Genomic DNA, 21622 nt, shown 5'->3' on the forward strand with positions numbered 1-21622 from the left:
TTTCCTATTTGGTAACTTCTCAAAACCGTCTCTCTGTGTTTCCATGATAAACTAATTAATAAAGAACTTGGATGACTTTCTGGAATCAAAAACAAAATTCAGAAAAATGATCCTATTGTACAAGGAATGACATTGTTTAACAGGGATTTACTTTCAGGGTAGGATAACTTTAGGTAGGAATTATTTTGTTAAAATTTTTCTGTGACCAGAATTAAGAATGCAGAGTGCAAATCTCAAATTATCCTGAGAACCCTCCACAAGGATGTCAGTGATTTCATAACTGTCAATCAAATCTTCTTGAATCTTTGGCTAATCAAAATAACACAAATTTGTCCAATCTCAGAACTCCCTGAGAATTCCAATACAAATATTTTTTATTGAAATATACTTTACATATAACATTGCAATTTGATACATTTATATACTGTAATATGATTAGCATTGTAGCAACAGTTAACACCTCTATCATGTTACATATTTATCCTTTCTTTTTGGTGATTGGAATAATTAAGTTCTAGTCTCTTAGTCAGTTTGATGATTATAATACAATATTGTCTATATTCACTATACTGTGCATTAGACACCTAAGGCTTATTCACTACTTGTTGCAGGTTTGTACCCTTAAACAACATCTGTCCTAATATAAATATTTCTGAAGGCATTCTTCACCACAGATGATAGACTGCCTTGTTAATAAGGGAACAGTAATAATAGCAAGTGACATCCTAGCATATCTCTTTGTAATTTATAAGTAAGTTATTTTATATACCTTACCTCATTTAATCCTCACAATATTGTGAAATAGTTATAGGAGACATAACTATCTCAATTTTTATACATGAGAGGAGAAAAAGAAGAAGAGGAATCAGCAGAGATGATGGAGAATATCCACTCATCCGTTTATTCATCTATTCATTCAACAACTACTAGTGAATAATCACACGTGCCAAGCACTGGGAGTATATAGCAATAGACCAAATCTTTACAAATCCTATAGCTTAATGGAAGTGACTGACAGTTGAGATAATAACAATAATATGAATGTTGTGACATGGATCTTTGAGATTAAAGAGCAGAGAGCCCTACTTGAAAGTTTGGAGAAGGCCTCCTTAAGGAACTTACGTTTTAGCTGATGTATAAGGGATGAGTAAGGAGTTAGCTAGATGAAGGGGAAGTGGGTTGAGTACTCCTGTGGGATAGAACATCATGTCCCAAGGAACAGAGTCGAGCAAAGACAAATAGAACTTATCAAGAAACCAAAAAAAAAAAGATTTGGCATAATGAGTATAAAATCCAAGATGGAAAAGAGATGAGGCTAGAGAGTTAGACAAAGAACCAATCTCATATCGGACCTTGTAATTTATTTTAAGAGAAATGACAAGACAAAAACGAGAGCAGCATGGAAAATCTAGGATAGTAAGATATTTTGAAGGTCAAAGGCCAGGGAGAGTTTTAGGAATATAGTCAATCACACTAATCCTATAAAGGAGCTAAAGAATAAGAGAACTGACAGTAGGTCATTTGAGACATCATGGATGACGTTAACTTTCAGTTTGATGTTAGAGGTGTAACACAAGCTCCATGTATGATTGAAATAAAAGGAAATAGAGGCAAAGTACATGTAGACTATGGTTTGAAAAAGTTCAGTTCCTCTATTGCTAGCCTTGGTAGCAGCGTCAAAGGAAGTTTTTTCAAGGTAGAAATTTCTAAATATCTTTGAAGGCAGAGGGGAAAGGTTGGGTAAAGAGGGAGGACTTAAAGATGTCATGAACTCATTGCAGATTAAGGAAGTAGTAATATAAAGCATGGTGACTATAGTTAATAATATTGTATTGCACATTTGAAAGTTTCTTAGAGAGTGGATCTTTTTTTTCCTGTATCTGCTTTTTTTTTGTTTAACATCTTTATTAGAGTATAATAGCTTTAGAATGTTGTTTTAGTTTCTGCTGTACAACAAAGTGAATCAGCTATACGTATATCGCCATATCCCCTCGCTCTTGCGTCTACCTCCTACCCTCCATATCCCACCCCTCTAGGTGGTCACAAAGCACCGATCTGATTTCCCTGTGCTAGGTGGCTGCTTCCCTCTACCCACCTATTTTACATTTCGTAGTGTATATATGTCAAAGCCATTCTCTCACTTCGTCCCAGCTTACCCTTCCCCCTCCCTGTGTCCTCAGGCCATTCTCTACATCTGCATCTTTTTTTTTCTTTGCGATACGCGGGCCTTTTAACCGCTGTGGCCTCTCCCGACGCGGAGCACAGGTTCCAGACGCGCAGGCCCAGCGGCCATGGCCCATGGGCCCAGCCGCTGAGCGGCACGGGGGATCCTCCCGGACCGGGGCACTAACCCGCGTCCCCTGCATCGGCAGGCGGACTCCCAACCACTGCGCCACCAGGGAAGTCCCTACATCTGCATCTTTATTCCTGTCCTACCTCTAGGTTCTGCAGAATCTTTCTTTTTTTTTTTTTTTTTTTAGATTCCATATATATTTGTTAGCATACGGAATTTGTTTTTCTCTTTCTGACTTACTTCACTCTGTATGAGACTCTAGGTCCATCCACCTCACTACAAATAACTCAATTTCATTTCTTTTTATGGCTGAGTAATATTCAATTGGCACATTGTATATATGTGCCACATCTTCTTTATCCATTCGTCTGTTGATGGACACTTACATTGCTTCCATGTCCTGGATATTGTAAATAGTGCTGCAATGAACATTGTGGTACATGGCTCTTTTTTTTTTTTAACAACTTTATTGGAGTAAAATGGCTTCACAATGGTTTGTTAGTTTCTGCTTTATAACAAAGTGATCAGCTATACTACATATATACCCATATCTCCTCCCTCTTACGTCTCCCTCCCACCCTCCCTATTCCCATGCCTCTAGGTGGTCACAAAGCACTGAGCCGATCTCCCTGTGCTATGTGGCTGCTTCCCACTAGCTATTTTACATTTGGTAGTATGTGTAAGTCCATACCACTACATGACTCTTTTTGAATTATGGTTTTCTCAGGGTATATGCCAAGTAGTGGGATTGCTGGGTCATATGGTAGTTCTATTTTTAGTTTTTTAAGGAACCTCCATACTGTTCTCCATAGTGGCTGTATCAATTTACATTCCAACCAACAGTGCAAGAGGGTTCCCTTTTCTCCACACCCTCTCCAGAATTTACTGCTTGTAGATTTTTTGATGATGACCATTCTGACTGGTGTGAGGTGATACCTCATTGTAGTTTTGATTTGCATTTCTCTAGTGATTAGTGATGTTGAGCATTCTTTCATGTGTTTGTTGGCAATCTGTGTATCTTCTTTGGAAAAATGTCGATTTAGGTCTTCTGCCCATTTTTGGATTGGGTTGTTTGTTTTTATGATATTGAGCTACATGGGCTGCTTGTATATTTTGGAGATAAATCCTTTGTCAGTTACTTCATTTGCAAATATTTTCTCCCATTCTGAGGGCTGTCTTTTCATCTTCTTTATGGTTAACTTTGCTGTGCAAAAGCTTTTAAGTTTCATTACGTCCCATTTGTTTATTTTTGTTTTTATCTCCATTTCTCTAGGAGGTGGATCAAAACGGATATTGCTATGATTTATGTCATAGAGTGTTCTGCCTCTGTTTTCCTGTAAGAGTTTTATAGTGCCTGGCCTTGCATTTAGGTATTTAATCCATTTTGAGTTTACTTGTGTGTATGGTGTTAGGGAGTGTTCTAATTTCATTCTTTTACATGTAGCTGTCCAGTTTTCCCAGCACCACTTATTGAAGAGGTTGTCTTTTCTCCATCGTATATTCTTGCCTCCTTTGTGAAAGATAAGGTGACCATATGTGCATGGGTTTATCTCTGGACTTTCTATCCTGTTCCATTGATTTATATTTCTGTTTTTGTGCCAGTACCATACTATCTTGATTACTGTAGTTTTGTAGTATAGTCTGAAGTCAGGGAGCCTGATTCCTCCAGCTCCATTTTTATTTCTCAATATTGCTTTGGCTATTCAGGGTCTTTTGTGTTTCCATACAAATTGCAACATTTTTATTCTAGCTCTGTGAAAAATGCCATTGGTAGTTTGATAGGGATTGCATTGAATCTGTAGATTGCTTTGGGTAGTATAGTCATTTTCACAATGTTGATTCTCCCAATCCAAGAACATAGTATATCTCTCCATCTGTTGGTATCATCTTTTATTTCCTTCATCAGTGTCTTACAGTTTTCTGCATACAGGTCTTTTGTTGCCTTAGGTAGGTTTATTCCTAGGTATTTTATTCTTTTTGTTGCAGTGGTAAATGGGAGTGTTTCCTTAATTTCTCTTTCAGATTTTTCATCATTAGTGTATAGGAATGCAAGAAATTTCTGTGCGTTAATTTTGTATCCTGCTACTTTACAAAATTCATTGCTTAGCTCTAATAGTTTTCTGGTAGCATCTTTAGGATTCTCTGTGTATAGTATCATGTCATCTGCAAACAATGATGGTTTTATGTCTTCTTTTCTGATTTGGATTCCTTTTATTTCTTTTTCTTCTCTGATTGCTCTGGCTAAAACTTCCAAAACTATGTTTAATAATAGTGGTGAGTGTGGACAACCTTGTCTTGTTCCTGATCTTAGTGGAAATGGTTTCAGTTTTTCACCATTTAGAATGATGTTGGCTGTGGGTTTGTCATATATGGCCTTTGTTATGTTGAGGTAAGTTCCCCCATGCCTACTTTCTGGAGGGTTTTTATCATAAATGGGTGTTGAATTTTGTCGAAAGCTTTTTCTGCACCTATTGAGATGATCATGTGGTTTTTATCCTTCAATTTGTTAATATGGTATATCACATCAATTGATTGGCGTATATTGAAGAATCCTTGCATTCCTTGGATAAACCCCACTTGATCATGGTGTATGATCCTTTTAATGTGCTGTTGGATTCTGTTTGCTAGTCTTTTGTTGAGGATTTTTGCTTCTATGTTCATCAGTGATATTGGCCTGTAGTTTTCTTTTTTTGTGACACCTTTGTCTAGTTTTGGTATCAGGGTGATGGTGGCCTTGAAGAATGAGTTTGGGAGTGTTCCTGCCTGTGCTATATTTTGGAAGAGTTTAACACTATAGGTGTTAGCTCCTCTCTAAATGTTTGCTAGAATTCGCCTGTGAAGCCATCTGGTCCTGGGCTTTTCTTTGTTGGAAGATTTTTAATCACACTTTCAAATTCAGTGCTTGTGATTGATCTGTTTATATTTTCTATTTCTTCCTGGTTTAGTCTCGGGAGGTTGTGCTTTTCTAAGAATTTGTCCATTTCTTCCAGGTTGTCCATTTTATTGGCATATAGTTGCTTGTAGTAATCTCTCATGATCCTTTGTATTTCTGGAGTATCAGTTGTTACTTTTCCTTTTTCATTTCTAATTCTGTTGATTTGAGTCTTCTCTCTTTTTTTCTTGATGAGTCTGGTTAATGGTTTATCAATTTTGTTTATCTTGTCAAAGAACCAGCTTTTAGTTTTATTGATCTTTGCTATGCCTGCAGGTGACCCTGCGGTAAAGGAATAAATAAATGCTTGCTGGTGTCCGGGAGTAGTCTGCTGGTTTTTGGATAGTTGTTACCACTGGTCCTCTACAGTTTGGGGAATTCTGACCTGTATTCAAGCTCATTGACTCTTTCCTCAGCTGTGACCAGCCTATGGTTGAGCTCATCCAAGGTGTTTACAACTGCCCATTTCCCTCTGAGCACTGCTTTCACTGTACCCAGTAAATTCTGCTGTGTTGCTCACAGGGTCTTGGTGCTCTGGCCAGGTGTCAGGCTTGTTAAATGATTTTGAAGAAATACTTTTGTAAAATTTTTATTGAAATATAGTTGATTTTGGTGAACTATATGGTGATTATATGCAGATGACATGATACTGTATACAGAAAGCCCTAAAGACTCCTCACAAAAACTACTAGTACTGATAAATGAATTCAGCAAGGTAGCAGGATACAAGATTAACATACAGAAATCTGTTGCATTTCTTTACACTAGCAATAAAAATATCAGAAAGGGAAAGTAAAAAAACAATTTCTTGTAAAATCACATTAAAAAATATCTAGGAATAATCCTGACCAAGGAGGTGAAAGAATTATATGCTGGGAACTATAAAACATGAAAAAAGGAAACTGAAGATGATTCAAAGAAATGTAAAGATATCCCATGCTCCTGGATTGGAAGAATTAATATTGTTAAAATGGCCATACTACCCAAAGCAATCTACAGATTTAATGCAATCTCTGTCAAATTACCCATGACATTTTTCAGAGAACTAGAAGAAATATTCCTAAAATTTATACAGAACCATAAAATTTATGGAATTAATAAATTTTAGGGAACTGTAAAAGAATTGCCGAAGTAATCCTGAGGAAAAAGAACAAAGCTGGAAGCATAACCCTCCCAGACTTCAGACAATACTACAAACATACAGTAGTCAAAACAGTGTGGTATTGGCACAAAAACAGACATATGGATCAATGGAACAGAATAGACAGCCTAGGAATAAATCCACACACCTACAGTCAATTAATCTTCATTAAAGAAGGCAAGAATATACAATGGAGAAAAGACAATCTCTTCAATTGGTATTGGGAAAACTGGACAGCCACATGTAAATCAATGAAATTACAACACTCCCTCACACCATACACAAAAATAAACTCAAACTGGCTTAAAGACGTAAATAAGAGACACAACACCATAAAACCCCTAGAAGAGAACATAGGCAAAACATTCTCTGACATAAATCATACCAATGTTTTCTTAGGGCAGTCTCCCAAGGCAATAGAAATAAAAGCAAAAATAAACAAATGGGACCTAATCAAACTTATAAGCTTTTTCACATCAAAGGAAACCAAAAACAAAATGAAAAGACAACCTACGGACTGGGAGAAAACATTTGCAAATTATGTGACCAACAAGGGCTTAATTTCAAAAATACACAAACAGCTTATACAACTTAATAACAAACAAACCCAAACAACCCAATCAAAAAACGGGCAGAAGACTTAAACAGACATTTCTTCAAAAAGACATAGAGATGGCCAACCGGCACATGAAAAGATGCTTAACATCACTAATTATTAGAGAAATGCAAATCAAAACTACAATGAGGTACAACCTCATACCGGTCAGAATGGCATCATTCTTCCAATCCAAGAGCATGGGATATCTTTACATTTCTTTGAATCATCTTCAGTTTCCTTTTTTCATGTTTTATAGTTCCCAGCATATAATTCTTTCACCTCCTTGGTCAGGATTATTCCTAGATATTTTTTAATGTGATTTTACAAGAAATTGTTTTTTTACTTTCCCTTTCTGATATTTTTATTGCTAGTGTAAAGAAATGCAACAGATTTCTGTATGTTAATCTTGTATCCTGCTACCTTGCTGAATTCGTTTATCAGTACTAGTAGTTTTTGTGAGGAGTCTTTAGGGTTTTCTGTATACAGTATCATGTCATCTGCATATAATCACCATTTTACCTCTTCCCTTCCAATTTGGATGACTTTTATTTCTTTTTCTTGCCTGATTGCTAGCTAGGACTACCAATGCTATGCTGAATAGAAGTGGTGCGAATGGACATCCTTGTCTGATTCCAGGTTTTAGTAGGAAGGCTTGACGAAATATTTTGTTATGTTATTTAAACTACCAAAATTTCAAAGTGCATCTGATTATTTTAGTGAAAATAATTCTATCCATTTGTTGCTAAAACGGAGTATCTAAAATACTGAGATGGTTGTTTCAGTCATAACTAAAATCATTGTTCTTATAACCATGTCTTCTTCAAGATCCATGTTTTCTTACTATTGCTTTTCTGTCTGAGCTCCTCTCCTCTCTGTTGCTTCTGCCACTATAGATCACGCCTCACTGGGGCTATCTCATTAGCCTTTTAGGTGGTCTTGCTCTGCCCCTCCCACCCACCTTTCACCATGCTACCTGAACTACCTTAGCTACCTTCTCTGAAAAAGGTCCCATCAAGCCATAAATTTCTAAAATAAAAAAACAAGAAGCCCCTAAATAGTAAAGCAGAGATTCCTTGAAATAGCACTACAGCTGCTTGGGATGTGGTTTCCTTTTTGTTCAGTGTCAGCTCCCATCTCTTATCTCCACCTATCACCTTCACCAAGCAGGGGACCACACACAGTGTCTTCCACACCCTGTGCCTTTGCTCACACTTCACCCTCTGCCTGTAGGCCTGCCTCCTACTCTTTCATCACACATGAATTAAAATTCTTCCCCCTTCTCTCATTTGGCTAGAATGTGTTATCCTTTATTATAGCCCTATGCTTATCATAGCACTTGCTTCATTCGTTATTGTATTGGATGATCTAATTGAAAAAAGAACTGGGCTGGGATTCGGACAATCCAGATTTGAATTCCTGAATTACTTCTTAACCTCACTGTGTCTCAGCTTCCCCATTTGTAAATGACAGATTGGGGATTGATTATCTTTGTATGAGGTACCTTTTAGCTCTATAATTCTGTGAATCCATCTATCTCTCTTACTAGATATAGCTTCTTAAATCACAATGTCTTACAAAGTTTCACATTGTCTATAGCGCCTAACTGCACTTTGTACCTAGAAAAACCTTGACATATATTTGTGGAATAAATGAATGAATTAGTGAATGAATAATTAGATCTTTATATACGATAAAATCACTATTATGTTTGCAATTTAAATAAAATGTATTTAAATAAAGTGTATTCTCCATTTAACTATGTTTCTAGAGAAGATCTAAGACAAGGCAGCTAGTAAGAATAAGCCACAGAGATTAAAGCTTTTCAATATTCATTATTCCAAGCAGCATTCACATATCAATATGCAAATATACAAAGTCTGAAGCTGAATATGTACTTAGTTGCTAGAAGGAACTCACTGAAACTAAAAAAGATATTTAAGATAGAGAAAGGCTGCCTAACAAAACTAATTATAAACTGATAATAACACAAAAATAATTGGCATCTATTTAACTTTCTATTGCCAGACACTGAGGTGAGTTTTTTTGTGTGTGTGCATTCTTTTATTTTAATCCTTAAATTATACTATGCAGTAGAAATAATTATTATTTCTTTACAGATGAGAACACCTGGACCCAGAGAAGTTACGCAAAGTGCTCAAGCTCACACAAAGTGTAAGTAGCAGAGTGAGGATTTAAATTCAGGTCTATCTAAATCTAAACCCATCTCTGAACCACAGTACTCATTTGCCTCCCCTGTGATGATACAGCCTAGAAAATAACAGATGTTTTTAAAAACATCTTGAAAAGACAACTTAGTTGATGGACCTTACTTTGTTGAAAGGAAACAGATCCACTTACACTAACTCAAGGAGAAAAAATGGTTTGTTAAAATGATTTACAAGGCCTAGAACAGGAACTGAAATTATATCAGTAACTGAAGCATCTCTGGGCATTGACTGTTTTCAACTTTTTCTTTCCAACAAGTTTCATGGTCTCTCCCTCCCTCCCTCCCTCCCTCCCTCCCTCCTGTTCATGGCAGCACCTGCTTTTCCTTTTACATTAGCTCTATTCTTCCTGTCAACAGTTCCATGGCATCATTTAACTTCTCCACTGCTAAATGGTACTTTTTCCTTGTATGTTCTAGATCAAATTCCTACGAAAGGGCATTGGATTTGCCCAGCTCATTTTATTGCACAAGGCTTGCTTCTGCTGGGAAGAGGGTACCCTGACTGACCAACATTAACATGTAGTCTGCTTACCAGATAGATGCCTCTTTCTTTCCCTTTGCCCTGAGATTACCCACCCTCTACCATTCCACAGCTCTTTTTTCTTCACAAACAAGTTTCTACAAAAAGTAGTATAACATATTGTTTCAGGTTCCATTAACTCCTCATCTGGCGCTATTCTTCCCATTTGTTCTTCAGTCCTTGAAATCTGGATTCTTCTCCCATTACGCCATTGAAAATGACCTTGCTGATGACACCAGCAACTACTTACCAGTGGAGTCTAATGAGCAATTATCAATCCTCGTAGTATTTGACTTCTTGCAGCCTCTAACATCACTGACCACACCCTCATTCTCAGTCTTTTAGGCCTGCTTCTCTTCCAGTTGACCTCCTTTGTCTCTGGCTGTTACTCTATAGGATTCCTTTGCTATGCCTGTCTTCAACTGTTGGTGCTCACCGGGTCTCAGTCGTTTGCTCCCTCTCTAAACCCTCTCTATAGTTATTTTATCCACATCATTGACTTTACTCTAAAGGCTGTTGACTTTCAAATATTAATCCCATCTCATGTGACTCTTCCTGAGTTCCAGCTATATACTAGTAATGCCCACTGGGATATTCTACAGATATCTCAAATCATACATTTATAAAACTGAACTCATTATCTCATCCATCCCAAACTTTCTCTAGTTCCTCCTTCCATATCCCCTACCATGAAAGCATCACCATCTTCCTCACTTTGTCGAGCAAGGTCCTTCCTTCTTCTTTATCCCTCACCTTAAATTGATCACTTTACTAGTTAAGACTCTGATTTCAATTAGGAGAAGAAAACTTAAGGTAGCTGAGTGGGGAAAAGTAAAAGGGAATTTGTCATAGAGCTGCAGTGATTCTTACAGAATCCAGGGGTAAGAACATAGCTGGGCCTTATGGGTCAAGAGCAGTTCAGTGGAGTTTCTTTCCATTTTTCATTTCTGCTTCTCTCTGCGTACCCCTTTCATTCTTCTGTCTCAGCCAGATTGGGTCTCTCTGCTTCTCAGTCCACTCTATAGGAGGAAGATGGGCTATCACATAGCTGTCAAGTTTTTATCTTCTCCAGTCAAGAGATCATGCCAGGGCAGTTAATTCCAGACAAGTCAACACTGGCTAAGAGAATGACCTCACATGGTGAAAATGAGGCTGCTGAAACCCACCCCTGTGGTTAAGGAAGTCTGATAAGGAAACCATTATGACTTTGGCAGAAACCCCGGTGGTACCTACCACAATCACTACAGTCTGGTGAGTCTATGTCATAAATTTTTCTCTCAGTCTCATCACCAATGCCATTGTCCTTGTTAAGGTTCTCCTTCATCTCTTCCATGGACTAATTTACTCACATTAATTATCATATATACAGTCCTCTGATCATTTGTTTACATACATGTTTCTCAGCTAAATTCTAAACTGCTTGAGGACAGGCATTATATCTTTTCATTTAGTTTCCCCTCTGGTATAATTTCTGAGATATACTTGGCCTCAGGAAATATTTGTTCAATAAGTAAAAGAGGCATTTTGTATCTTAGGCCATTATTCATTTGAATCCCCTACCTAACCACCCTGACTTGGATTCCATGCCTGCCAATAACCTTCTGGTTATAATTTGAATTACCATACAATGCTTCCTTCAGGAAGAGAACGTGCTGGCCAATAAACTTCTACCTTAGTTTAAATCTTACTCTCTTATGAGTTTGGTTATGCAGTCCCTGAGAGATGTATAAACTCTAAGACTTTGTTAAAATTCAGTTTCTAGACCTAAAAACCTGGATCCTGGACTTCAGACATGGTAATTTCACCACTCTGAAATAACCACTCTGAAAAGCCTTGTTGAGGAAGCAACTCACCACTTAAGGTGGCATCTGTCAATGTCTGTGCCCAGAAACCACAGTTCATGTTTCCAAAAATATTCGTGTGAAGTAGTTAATAACAAATCAAGGTTCTAGAGATTTATAATGCCTTTGCAGAGGAAAAATGTGTGGATTCTAAAATCTCACATATTACTGAACTCTTTATTGCTCAATAGAAATATGTGGGAAAAAATTCCCATAGAGATATGGCTTCAAGTTCATGAGAGATCAGTTTTCCTGAACGTGTTTGCCACAAAGGATGATACGTAACATAAAAAACATGGTTCTAAGAGCCATTTTTTGAGAAGATACACATGGCTGTTTCTAATAAATATATTTAATAAAGGCCAAAGGCACAAGCTTACCTTAAAATTTGGTGAAAGCATTACTATAGTAAAGCAAGCTAATGTGCTCTAGAATACTGCTTCCTAGGAAAACAAGGATAATGAAATGACTTTCATGATGCTGATGGTGGTATGTGGTAGCCAGTTTTTTTTTAATTTTTTATTGAAGTATAGTTGATGTACAATATTAAATAAGTTATAGGTATATAGCACAGTGATTCACAATTTTTAAAAGTTATGCTCCATGTATAGTTATTATAAAATATTGGCTATGTTCCCTGTGCTATACAATACATCCTTGTAGATTATTTTATAGATAAGAGTTTGTACCTCTTAATCCCCTACCCCTAGATTCTTAGGAAGCTAAGGGGACACACCTGAGGAGGTATGGTGGCATCAGACCCTCTAATTGCTTAATAACAAGACACATCAGCAAGCACTCAACAAGCAATCTGTGTTCATTGATTATGTGCCAGGCTAGCAATAGAGCTGGGGACACAGCAGTCACAGCCCTTGCTCTCCAGTTAGCATGGTAATCATGGAGGTAATCGCCCATGACTGCCATCTGGGCAACAAGCATCCCTCGGGGCATGGGAGCTACACAAGCCACATAAACCAGGTTCTTTGCATATTGTGGACCAAGCAGAGATGACCAGTCACATGTCATTTTGCTTCTCTTTCTTACTGTGGTAGCCAGTTTTATGCAGCACTTGTTATATACATAAATACTTAGAAGTTTCCATGCATTGTTTTACTTAGAGTATTTAAAAACCTAGAGGAATGGACATTAGACTATTTTGAGAGGTTGTTTGCAACATATGTATCTCATATCTTGCTGGTCATTCTAACCAAGAACCAGCATCCCATCTTTTTTGTTCATTCATTTCAATATTTGTTGCGTTCTTTCAATTCCAAGCACTATTTTAGGTGCTGGTGATACAGCATTGAATAAATAAAGTGCTTTTATCTTGGGGCTTACCTTTTCTTGGGGAGGAAAGAGAATAAGATAGATGTTAAATTAACAGGTCAACTTGAGAAGTGGCAGTTTAAAAACCTAGGAATAAATCCAACTCTTTAATAAAAATGAAATCAATGGCAGCCACCATTTTAGTATCACTATGTATCAGAAACCTTTCATATATTAATTGGTATTTTAAACTTATTTTATTTTATTCCTGGATTCAACAAATATTAAGCTCCAACTATGCATCAGACATTGGATAAACAAAACAAACAAGAAACTGAGTCTCAGAGAGGGCAAGTAATTTGTCCAAGACCCAAATAAGTGATAAACAGCAAAACTGGGATTTTGAAAAAGTATGTCTGACTTCAAAAGTAGAAACAGAGTAACTAGTTATGAAGCTATTGAAATAATCTTGGTCCACAAACAAGAGCCATAGCAGAAAAGAGGTCAGATTCTCTTTGAAGGTAAAGACAGTATGATTTCCTTAAATGGGTGAAAACAGAAGTCAAGAATGACTCTATGGCTCAAAGGTTTTTGGTTCATGCAATATGACTGAAATGAGGAAGGCTTCAAGAAAAGCTGGCTTGAGGAAACATTAAAAGATTCACTTTGGGAAAGTTGAATTTAAGATGTCCATTGTACCTCCAATGTGAAATTATTGACTAGACAAGTGGATTTACAAGTCTGAAATAAAGGAGAACAACTTGGGCTAGAGATAAAAATTTGAGAGTTGACAGCATACAGGTAAATAATGTAATATTGATTGTGGCAAGGCTCATATGCCATAGATTGCCAGCATTCAAGTGGCAAAGTTGTCACTAGGTTATGAAAAGTGAAGAGCATGACCGTTTTTCAGACTCAAATAGAAGATAGAAGGCCATTTGCTTTTGTGATGAGAGATGGATTATGGTAAGTCTCATGGACAACACTAACTTTGGTTTTTTGTTCTGCTTTTTAAATTTTATTTATTTGTTTAGAAGCTTTGATTGTCTTTAAATACTTGGAGAAATATTCAGCTGAGATTCAAAGTTGTATGCCATGAAGCAGTGGTTCTTAAACTGTAGTGTACATAAGAATCACCTATGGGTCAGAGCTCATTAAAACTTTGATTCCTAGGCCTCACTCCTAGAAACATTTATTCATTGGAATATGAGTGGGGCCTGGGGATCTTTTTTTTTTTCCCAAGCGTACTGGGTGAATCTGATATAGAGTCCATAGGCCTCAGTTTGAAAAACTCCACTATTGATCACTGAACAAATTGTTTTGTCTTAGTAGTGTAAAGATAGTTGCTTCTTGGTGTATCTGCCCAGCAAGGCTTAAACCAAATAGGATTTTGTCCTGTTCTAGAAATGCAAGACAAGGTAGTTTATTGACTATTTACCCTTTTGCAAGTTAATTTACAAGGTTCTTTTCTTTTCCATAATTACTTTAACAATGTTCCTGAGAACAGGGTGCTTTTTTTAACTTTTATTGGAGTATAGTTGCTTTACAGTGTTGTGTTGGTTTCTGTGGTACAGCAAAGTGAATCAGTTATATGTATACATATATCTACTCTTTTTTAGATTTCCTTCCCATTTAGGTCACCAAAGATCACTGAGTAGGGTTCCCTGTGCTAAACAATAGGTTCTCATTAGTTATCTATTTTATACATAGTAGTGTATATATGTCAATCCTCATCTCCCAATTCGTCCCACATCTCCCCGCCGCCCTTGGTAACCATTAGTTTGGAGAACAGGTTTTGATGGGGAAGAAGGACAGTACTTGAGAACTGTAGGTGATGGGATGGGAGACAGTAAAAAAAAGGAGCCTGAAGGCTGCCCATTGGATTCTGTCATGCAGAGTACACATGATAACGTTAAATTCACACCAACACTCATATCTGTGATTCATTTGTTTGTTCATTCAACAGACAATAAGAACCAAGGTCCAGACACTGTCAGACCCTAGTCTCTGGCCACCAGATTCCTCTCAGAGACTAGCCCATTAGATAAGAGGTTCAACCTGAAAGCAGGTAGGGAAGATGAAGAGGCTCTCTACATCTTCCATTCTAAGAAACTTAAATTCACCAGTACAGCTCAGTCCAACTCAGACTCTGTATTGAGGCCCTGTGTGAAAAATATCTCTGCTCCACCCTCCCCCCACCCTGCCCCACATGATGTCCCTGGACAACACCAAAGCTGGGTGGAAACAATCACCCTGAAGGCTGAAAACAGAGATTCCCACCCTGATTATGCAACTGAAGCAATGAGAAAGTTGGTTTAATCTAATGGGCCCTAAAAAATGAATTTTCATTTTTCTATTGCCTAACGCTTTCTGAGTTCTTTGAGCAGGTCACATAAACCCTGTAGTCTACTTTCCCAAGCAATATAATGAGATTCACCAATACTGCTATGTGTCTTGGAGCGACAGCTCAACCAAATTGTGTGGAACTCCTTAAAGCTGTTAACTGCTGACAGAAATCAGTAGATGATTAAAATAAAATGAATGGAAGAGTCTGCATTTTGCTATCTAGAGCATTCATTGTGGATATGTAGACAGAGTCTGCTTAGAGCCCAGCACTGTGTGTTTAAAAAAAAAAATTGAACTAGTTCCCTCATGCTACTTTAATTTTTCTTGACTATCAAGAAATTGAAAAAAATGTTTTATATTCATTTCTAACAATTTTCTTAAGTCTAACTTTTCAGAACAGTGAACCCTCCTACACTGTTGGTGGGAATGTAAATTGGTGCAGCCACTATGGAGAACAGTATGGAGGTTCCTCAAAAAAACTAAAAATAGAACTACCATACGACCCAGCAATCCCTCTCCTGGGTATATATCCAAAGAAACAAAAACACTAATTGAAAACATACATGCACCCCAGTGTTCACAGCATTATTTACAATAGCCAGGATATGGAAGCGACTCAAGTGTCCATCAACAGATAAGTGGATAAAGATGTAATTTAGATATACAATGGAATATTACTGACATAAAAAAGGATGAAATAATGCCATTTGAAACAATGTAGATAGACCATTATGCTTAGTGAAATGTCAGAGAAAGCCAAATACTGTATGTTGTCATTCACATGTAAAATCTAAAAAATAAAGCAAACATATAACAAAACAGAAACAGACTCACAGATACAGAGAACAAACTATTGGTTACCAGTGGGGAGAGGGAAGGGGGAGGAGCAAGATAGGGGTAGGGGATTAAGAGGTACAAACTACTATGTATAAAATAAATAAGCTACAAGGTACAAACTACTATGTATAAAATAAGCTACAAGGATATATTGTACAGCACAGGGAATATAACCAATATTTTATAATAACTTTAAATGGAGTATAATATATAAAAATTTTGAATCACTATGTTGCATACCTAAAACTAATATAACATTGTAAATCAACTATACCTCAATTTAAAAACTTCTAAAAATGAATTTAAAAAGCAGTGTTTCATATGGGCCAGAATTTCTTTGATGCACCCTCATATTCTCTGGATCAAAAACTCTAGTCTGATAACCCACAGATAAATCAGCTACAGATGACTTACCAACATATACTTTATTATAGGTTTAAAATGTAAACAACTATTTGAAGAAACAAGGAAACAGTATACATTGAAAGCGAAACCTGAAATTACAACACTAGGGAAATTTAAAGGTCATCTGTCGGTAGCTGTCTTTCTGGTTGCAACTGCAGAGACCTCTGCTTACCCTGAGAAATCACTGATGTGTGGGGCTTTTGCTAGGAGTATGACAATTTCACTTTCTTCCTTGTCTGCCCTGATTGTCCCAGGAATGACGCAGAAGCCAAGAGGAGTTATTAAGAAGGAGAGTTTTACAAGCAGTGGTGTACTGGTGAATGGGTTTTCCAAAAAGAAAAGCCCTGATTTGTAGCATTTGCCAGTTCCCATGGTATAAATAGTCCCACCATGGCCAATTTCAAGGATGACTGTATTTAACAACCAGATTGTACAATTTGTGAAAATTTAACAATCACTTCTTATGAACTAGTACTGGTCCACTCCAGCACACTACTGCTTATAACTCAACAACAATCAATATCACCAAGTTTCCATAAATATAAGTCATATAACTTTAATCTCCTGAGAGAGGAATCAGGCATCCAAGCCTTTGGCCCTAAGCTACTCAGCAGACATCTTTTAAAAAAAAATTACTAAGAAGCACCGTGGCCTCAGGCTTAGTCTGCTCCCAGGCAGTTTTTCTTGCTCACAATACAAATATTTTTAAATTAGCTTTATACGGTGATACTATTAATTAACAGTGTAGCCTTTTACAAATATCCATAAATATTTTAACTTGGGTTATCACGTAATCACATTACATACCTTTCAACAAGAACCCATAAGCAGCTAGTTAATTTTGCAGAGTCCAAAACTTTAGCAGACTGTCATTGAATTGAGTGCTATTCATTCTTTTTGGAAGTTAACACATTTGACCAAGACAGGCTCTTCTAAGTGAGGAAGGGGATTTGGTTGAAGTCAGTCCTGAACACGCTGTGCTCCCTGCTCCAGGCAAGGAAAGGAAAAGTTTGCTGAGAAAGGAAAGAATTGGTGTAGCTTCTCTCTAACTATGCTTGGGCTAAAAGGGAATAGACCGCCTGAAAAATCAAATCTCCTGAACTTTATAGACTTCTAGAGCTAGAACAGTGTGATACAGTGGGAAGCCCAGGGCCCCTTGTTAATCACTAGTTCTGTGGGTTGAAACAAGTTACCTATGTTCCATCTGCCTCCAAATTCTCATTGTTAAAACTGTGCCAAAAATACCTGCTCCATTAACTTCATAGAATTGTCATGTGATATATGAAAGCACTTTGCAAACTGTGCAGAGCTAGCTAAAAATATGAAATCATTACATGACAAAATACAGTAATGGTAATATCAATTTCTGGGGTAAATCTTATGATTAGTAATGATTACTCTTTCTTTACTACTGACAATGTTTAGACACATACACAAGTTCTCTTGAAGCCCTATGTGAAGGTTCAGAATGACCCTTTTGACCAGCTAGTTTTATAAAGCACCCTGCGTCCTGAGTATGATAAAATCAAGGAAAGTTCCCGAATAAAGTGCGTTCCATTCCAATGCCACCTTTGCCTCTGTCCCAACAGTTCTCAAGAGTGTTCTCTATCCTCTAATGCCATCAAATCTAAAGTGGTGTATTGCTGGCCTATCTGTGGCCACCCTCCAAGTCTGACTACTTTTTATTAGGAGGGTCTCAGAAGATGGGAATATGGGAAGAATGAAGTCAAGAAATCCACGGCCCAAGAGTATGAGAACAAGGCCAGGCTACTGCCCTAGATCTTTTTTCATACCAGGTAAGGCTCCCATGGGAATAAGAGTTCATTTTTTTCCACCCAGGGAGTCAAGGATTAGACAAAGACACTTTGAGAAGATTCTGTCCTCTAGCCACCCGTATTCATTTTATCATGAACTAGTAAAGTGCCTTTGCTGACCTAACGTCAAGGGTACCAAATGTCTTTGGTCCTCCCTCTGAGTCTTATTCAGACAGGCATGAGAAATGAAAATCCACATGCAGAGGAGTTCTGTTTGTGTTGATCTGTATGCCCAGATGAACTGTAGGCATTGAGACTCTTCCTCCTCCATCCTACCCACTGGCATCTCTGCATGTGCTGAAGAGGACAGAGGAGACCAAATCGAGTCTCTAGGAGATGAACTGGGGATTTGCTAGCAAATAGATCCCCCAGTATGTGTTATTTTTTAGAACCTGATGTTCAGCGTTGAATATCAAGTCTATTACATCTCCAGCATGGAATTCATAAGCCCCTCCTACGTTCTGGATTGTAGAGTTGTTCGTTAGAGCTTGTATGGGGTCTTCATTCTTACGTAGCAGTGCCTCAAAAGGAGCTCGCCCCTTGTAGGCTGTATTGGGAGCCACTTGGCCGTAAATTAAAAACAAACCATTCTGAAGTATTTTCAGCCTCCAATCAGCTGTCTTAGTCACACAAGAAGGCTCAGGAGAGGGCATTTGCCATTTTGAAGGTAATGGTCCTATAAGACATTTACAAGAAAGGTGGGGGAGAGAAAGCAAAAAAAAAGGAAAGCATAGTTATTTAATTAATTATTTCATCTTCTTCCTGATTATAGTTCTTTCCTACTTACAGGATGTTTCTTTACCCGGTCTATACTAGTTCTCTCCAACCACAATTTTAGTATTTTAAGTATCTACCTACTCCTTGTTTTAGAGAAACTCCTAAGTGCATCTCTTGCTTGGGGAGTTCTAAGGAAATACATTTAGAATAGGGACACGGGTTAAGTTTTAGGGTGGCACTTCATCTCTTATCGATCGATATTTGTGAAAGGGAAGAAAGGAGGAAGGAAGAGAGGAATCACCCGCCAGGATGGTGATGACCAAAGTTGGCAGTGCAGGATGCATATTTGCCTTTCTCTGTGTAAATACTATTTACTATGTATCACTTTATCAATGAGATTTTTCTCATCAATCTGTATAAAATATAGCGCTCTCCTGTCACTCTCTCCCTTTACCTTGTTTTAGTTTTCTTCATAGAAGGTGTCACCATCTAGCCTATTATACATTGTTCATTTGCTTATTGTCTATCTTATACCCACTTGAATATAATGTCTTTGAGAACAAGTACTTCTCTATTTTGTCCATTGCTATATCTTCAGCACCAAAAAGAATTCCTGGTAGTACCCAGTATGTGTTCAATAAATATATCTTGATTGAATGATACAACCGTGTTCCTGAATTAGGTGCACTGTGTCTAAATTATGGCACTTTATGGGTATATATCATTCAAGATACACTTGGGATATCTTTATCCAAACCCTCCCAAAATAGCTACTGGTAAATTAATGAGTTTATAAATGTAAATTATTTGACTGTTTAAATATAAGTATCCCTGGTTTATTGCTGTCAAAGGGGATGAGGAAAGGGTCAAGACTTGTTTATTTTCATAGGAATATGTGGAATTTACATATTTTCCTAATGTTAATTGTTTTACACAGAGGTGTGATTTCAGAATCCCAGGATGTGCTTTTACCTCCCAAAACACTTAGTCTGGCCTGTTCTCTAATTCTCCATAATTTTTGTTATGGAGGCAAAGCCTTTGTCACATAATTAGAAACCTTGATAAAAAAAAAAAGTACCCTGGAAGAGATAACATATTGACAAATTCTTATTTGTATATAAATGTCAGATATAAGGCTCTGAGGGTAGATTCTGAAGGAGAATGAAGGAAAGATCATTAAAGGAAGAAGCAAAGTCTCCCTGTATCTCCAATGAGCCCAGAGCCCAGTAAATTTCTTCCTGCTTGACCATGTAATTGACCATAGGCAAGTCACCAGGAAGGAGTGTCACTGGTTCTCATATTTAATTCTGTGATGGGGGACACTTAAAGACCATCTGAGCATCACTTGAGGTTCTCAACTTTTACCACATCAAAAGAAAATTTCAACATATCATGAGGAGTTTCACTCCATTCACTAGAAAAACAAAAACAAATCACAAAGGCAGAGATAAGTAAAAAGAGACTCCCTAATTTCCACAAAGCAAGGAAGCCTGGCTGTTTGCACTGTATAGGAAAACAGGAGTTGAAGTTAACTCTAGAAATATTCTTCTGTCAGCTGAAAATGGGTGTTTGTTTGACCTTAAACCAGTAAACAACCCAAAATATATTCATTTCAATTTTGTATGTATTCTAAAAAATGCCCTAAGGCTCAGGACGACTGTAAACTTTAGCGTGTCTTCTAAGCAAGTACCAGGTCACTATAAAGGAAAGTGACTCAGGAGCTAAGAGGAGAAGAGAAACGAGCAGAGAAGTGACCATTCCCCTAACTCTCATTTCTCATCTATATACTTAGAAACAAAAATCGCACCCTATACTCACTCTACTGGACGCTAGCAGTATGTGAAATATGAGAATGACTTTGAGTCTGTCACAGGGAAAGGTTGTAGAAATCTGAAACTTGTGCTTATTAAAACACAGAATTAAAAGTAGATTCCTGGATCTCAGATTCCCAGGCCTATAGGAGTGCTATGCATTCCTGCCCAGAGATGTGACCTTGAATGTAGTCTTCATCAGGGCATGGGCTTGTCCATCTGGTTTACCTCTGAAGCCTCAGCTCCTAGACAACTGCTTGGCACAAGATAAGCAGTTATAAATAGGAGCTGAGGGATGACTAAAATAGAATGCATGCTTTCTTAACTCTGGAGCTTGCCTTTTGCATCAAATGCTAAGGAAAGTAAAAAAGGAGGTATATGAGACATGTTACTCACCAAACTTCGCTATACAGGGCCCACTGGCAGTCTGTAGGGGAAGAAGAAGAATTGGTCAGGATGATGACAGTGTCACAACTTTCTTGATTGATTTATTTAGAGCCTCTGATTCCTGAAGCCGACTTCTTTTCCCTAGCCACATAAAGAAATCCCTCCCTCCCCCTTGTTTTGGATCTCTCAGCTTTCCTTTACAGATGGCTGGCGCCTTCCTTTACCTTTCATTACCCGGCTACCTTTTGGGTCTTCTAGGAAAAAGTTAAGAACTCCTTTTATCCACCTAATCTCTACCCACAGTGCAACTATTTGATCTTGGACTCTCCTCCTCTTGGGCTATAGAAATTTTCTATAAATAATAGTCTCTGCATCCCAGTGACTTCACAAGATGGTCCACTGGCATGTGAGAAAATAATAGAATTTCTATTTTAAATAACAAGTTAAGCTATAGAAATATTTACATTTCAGATTGATAATGTCTCCA

General features: G+C 37.5%; 1 protein-coding gene across 3 annotated transcripts in view; it reads right to left on the reverse strand.

Moving 5' to 3' along the window:
* Positions 1-21622, reverse strand: part of TNFSF18 (TNF superfamily member 18) — a 114573-nt gene that overhangs the window by 11721 nt on the left and 81230 nt on the right. For 2 of the 3 annotated variants that reach the window (XM_067728662.1, XM_067728663.1), the window contains 2 exons: positions 21145-21175; positions 16408-18896 (listed from right to left, as the gene is read on the reverse strand). In XM_067728662.1, the coding sequence (XP_067584763.1) occupies positions 18550-18896; positions 21145-21175 (378 nt within the window). In that variant the 3' untranslated portion in view covers positions 16408-18549. Of the gene's footprint in view, positions 1-16407; positions 18897-21144; positions 21176-21622 lie in introns of those variants that run through there. The other variant, XM_067728664.1, reaches the window with a different exon arrangement.

Source organism: Pseudorca crassidens, chromosome 2 (assembly GCF_039906515.1).
Source record: "Pseudorca crassidens isolate mPseCra1 chromosome 2, mPseCra1.hap1, whole genome shotgun sequence".
Lineage (NCBI taxonomy): Eukaryota > Metazoa > Chordata > Mammalia > Artiodactyla > Delphinidae > Pseudorca > Pseudorca crassidens.